Source organism: Ursus arctos, unplaced genomic scaffold (assembly GCF_023065955.2).
Source record: "Ursus arctos isolate Adak ecotype North America unplaced genomic scaffold, UrsArc2.0 scaffold_5, whole genome shotgun sequence".
Taxonomy (NCBI): domain Eukaryota; kingdom Metazoa; phylum Chordata; class Mammalia; order Carnivora; family Ursidae; genus Ursus; species Ursus arctos.
This window is the reverse complement of record NW_026623067.1, coordinates 3668413-3671082: the sequence shown is the minus strand read 5'-3', so window position 1 is coordinate 3671082 and position 2670 is coordinate 3668413. Positions and strand designations below refer to the sequence as shown.

The following is a 2670-nucleotide window of genomic DNA, read 5'->3' as shown; positions in this document are numbered from 1 at the left end:
GGAAAGAGAATAAAGTGGCAGTATTAAACTTTCAAGTAGTATTAAAATTTCAAGTCTGTTAGTTAACTGGCATCCACACCTCCTTATTACAAGAGGTCAAAAGTAGGCATCACTCAACAAATGGAGTTGCCCATGGCTTTGGCAGATGTCTGGAACAAACTCAGTGGGGACATTATGTGCTTTTGATCCCCAATAAATGGGGACCATCTTTGTATTTAACTCTTAGTTCAAACCTTTTTTTCAACCTCTGCTCTATGTTAGATATGTCTTGGGCACTTAGAGCCTAATATGTATTGATCAGTATACAATGGAATGCAATACTAATCTTCAAAAGCATATATTGAAATAGAGAATGACAAATGAAGGAAATGGTTCATACATATATAAGAAATATAAAGGCATATAGAATCACATCTGCCACGAATTAATTGAGAGAAATGAAGGAAATTTGTTATGGGGAGGTTGAAATTGTTTTTATTTTTTAAAAAGATGGGTATTAAGGAGGGCACGTGTTGTGATGAGCACTGGATGTTATATGCAACTAATGAATCATTGGACACGAGATCAAAAACTAATGATGTACTATACAGTGGCTAACTGAACATGATAACAACATTTAAAAAATAAAAAAATAAAGAAAAAATAGATTTTATTTTTAAGTAGTCTCTACACCCAACATGGGGCTTGAATTTACAACACCAAGGTCAAGAGTCTCATGTTCCAACAACTGAGTCAGCCAGGCACCCCTGAAATTGTTATCTTGAATGAATAATCAAAAATGGATGGCATTGATGAGGTAAGAATGTGATAAATTATAGGGCGATAAGATGTTTGAGAAAGGAGAGAGCACCTGAGATGCTCAGAGACAGGAAAGATCGAAATGGTTTGTGTATGAGATGTGATCAATCGAATGAATTCTTATTTAAAAGTCTTGTTGAGATCTGTACAAAAGTTTTTCAGCAACTTTTCTTGTATGCTATCTGGTAAACAGGAACTGTTATAGAAAGGGATTTGAAAAGAAGTGTTGTTTACCCTTTTACGGATGTGTGGACTTGTTCTTTCCACTGAAACAAGACATTTGAGGAGGGTCAAAAAAGAGCAAGATTGCTCCATTTGAGATTTCAGAATTGAGCACTTTTTTAAAAAAGATTTTATTTATTCAATTGACAGAGAAAGAGAGCGAGAGCACAAGTTGGGGGAGCAGCAGGCAGAGGGAGGAGAAGCAGGCTCCCTGCTGAGCAGAGAGCCCGATGTGGGGCTCAATCCCAGGCCCCTGGGTTCATGACCTGAATCAAAGGCAGATGCTTAACGAATGAGCCACCCAGGTGCCCCAGAACCAAGCACGTTCCAGTTGGAAGAGTTTCTCTAGACATTAGGGTGGCTAATGTTAAGAGATGGGAACTCCTTAGAACTTACGGACACTCTTTTGGAAACAGACCTGCCAGCATTTGCTGAGTTGTGCATGTGGTTGGCCCCGGAGACAGACAGAGATTATCTGGTTTTGTTATGACTTCTATTCTTTTGAGGGTTTTACCTCACTCTGGGGTTGTAGGATCCTCTTCCACGCTCTCTTCACATCCTTGTTTCTCAGGGTGTAGATGAGTGGGTTGAGCAGTGGGGTGATAACACAGTAGAAGAAGGACATGAATTTGGCCTGGGTGCTATTGGCAGGGGGCTGGAGGTACACGTAGATGGCTGGTCCAAAGTACATGATGACAACCACCAAGTGGGAGCTGCAGGTGCTGAGTGTCTTGTACCTTCCGTCAGCTGAAGGTAACTTCAACACAGCCTTGGCAATGAATGTGTAGGAGATTAGCACAAGCAGTGGAGCCATCAGTGCAAAAGGGATGGCTCCCACAGCCAGGGACAGGTCATTAGCAGTGGTGTCACCACAGGCCAGCTTGATCAGAACAGGTACTTCACAGAAGAAGTGGTCAAGTATATGGAGACCACAGTGGTGGAGCTGGAGAGTGAGTGTAGCTTGGAGTACTGAGTTGGCCAGGCCACTGGACCAGGCAGCAGTTGCCAGTTGCACACACACCTGGGGCTGCATGATGAGAGTGTACTGGAGGGGCTGACAGATAGCCACATAGCAATCAAAAGCCATTACCGCCAGCAGGGCACATTCAGTGCATCCTGTCCAGTGGAAGAGGTAGGCCTGGGTGATGCAGCCCCAGGAAGCAATGGTCTTCTCTGGCCCCCAGAGGTTGGCCAGCAGCTGGGGCACAATGGTGCAGGTGACACAAAGGTCCAGCACAGAGAGATTGTCCAGGAAGAAGTACATGGGGGTCTGGAGTCTGGGCTCCACCACGGAAAGAAAGATGATGGAGCTGTTCCCTCCCACGGTGAGGATGTAAGAGACCAGGACCACTCCGAAGAGGGGCATTTCTAGCCTGGGATAATCTGAGAAGCCCAACAACATGATTGTGTTGGGGAAACTCACATTTTCTCCCTCCATGGCACCCAACTTATGTATGGCTGGAAAGAGAGAGACACAGTTTTAGAGGGTAAGCATGAGTTTTGTGTTTCCATAAACACCACCCTGAAACCTTCATCTATGGGATAATCCTCATAATTGTAGGAGAGGTTCTTAAAAGATGGTCTAGTTCTGTATAAATACTGCCTTAGCAGTTGCTACTGAAGTAGGGATGGACCTGGAATATCCTAAAT

At 43.8% G+C, this 2670-nt stretch overlaps 1 protein-coding gene across 1 annotated transcript; it reads right to left on the bottom strand.

The window, feature by feature from the left end:
- Positions 1–1513: 1513 nt before the first annotated feature.
- Positions 1514–2386, bottom strand: LOC125282929 (olfactory receptor 15-like). Its single transcript, XM_048220758.1, has one exon. The coding sequence runs from the start codon at positions 2384–2386 to the stop codon at positions 1514–1516; it is 873 nt and encodes a 290-aa protein (XP_048076715.1).
- Between the last annotated feature and the right edge of the window lie 284 nt (positions 2387–2670).

Coding starts and splice junctions, on each gene's coding strand:
- LOC125282929 (XM_048220758.1), bottom strand. CDS start 2,386: ATGCCCCTCTTCGGAGTGGTCCTGGTCTCTTACATCCTCACCGTGGGA.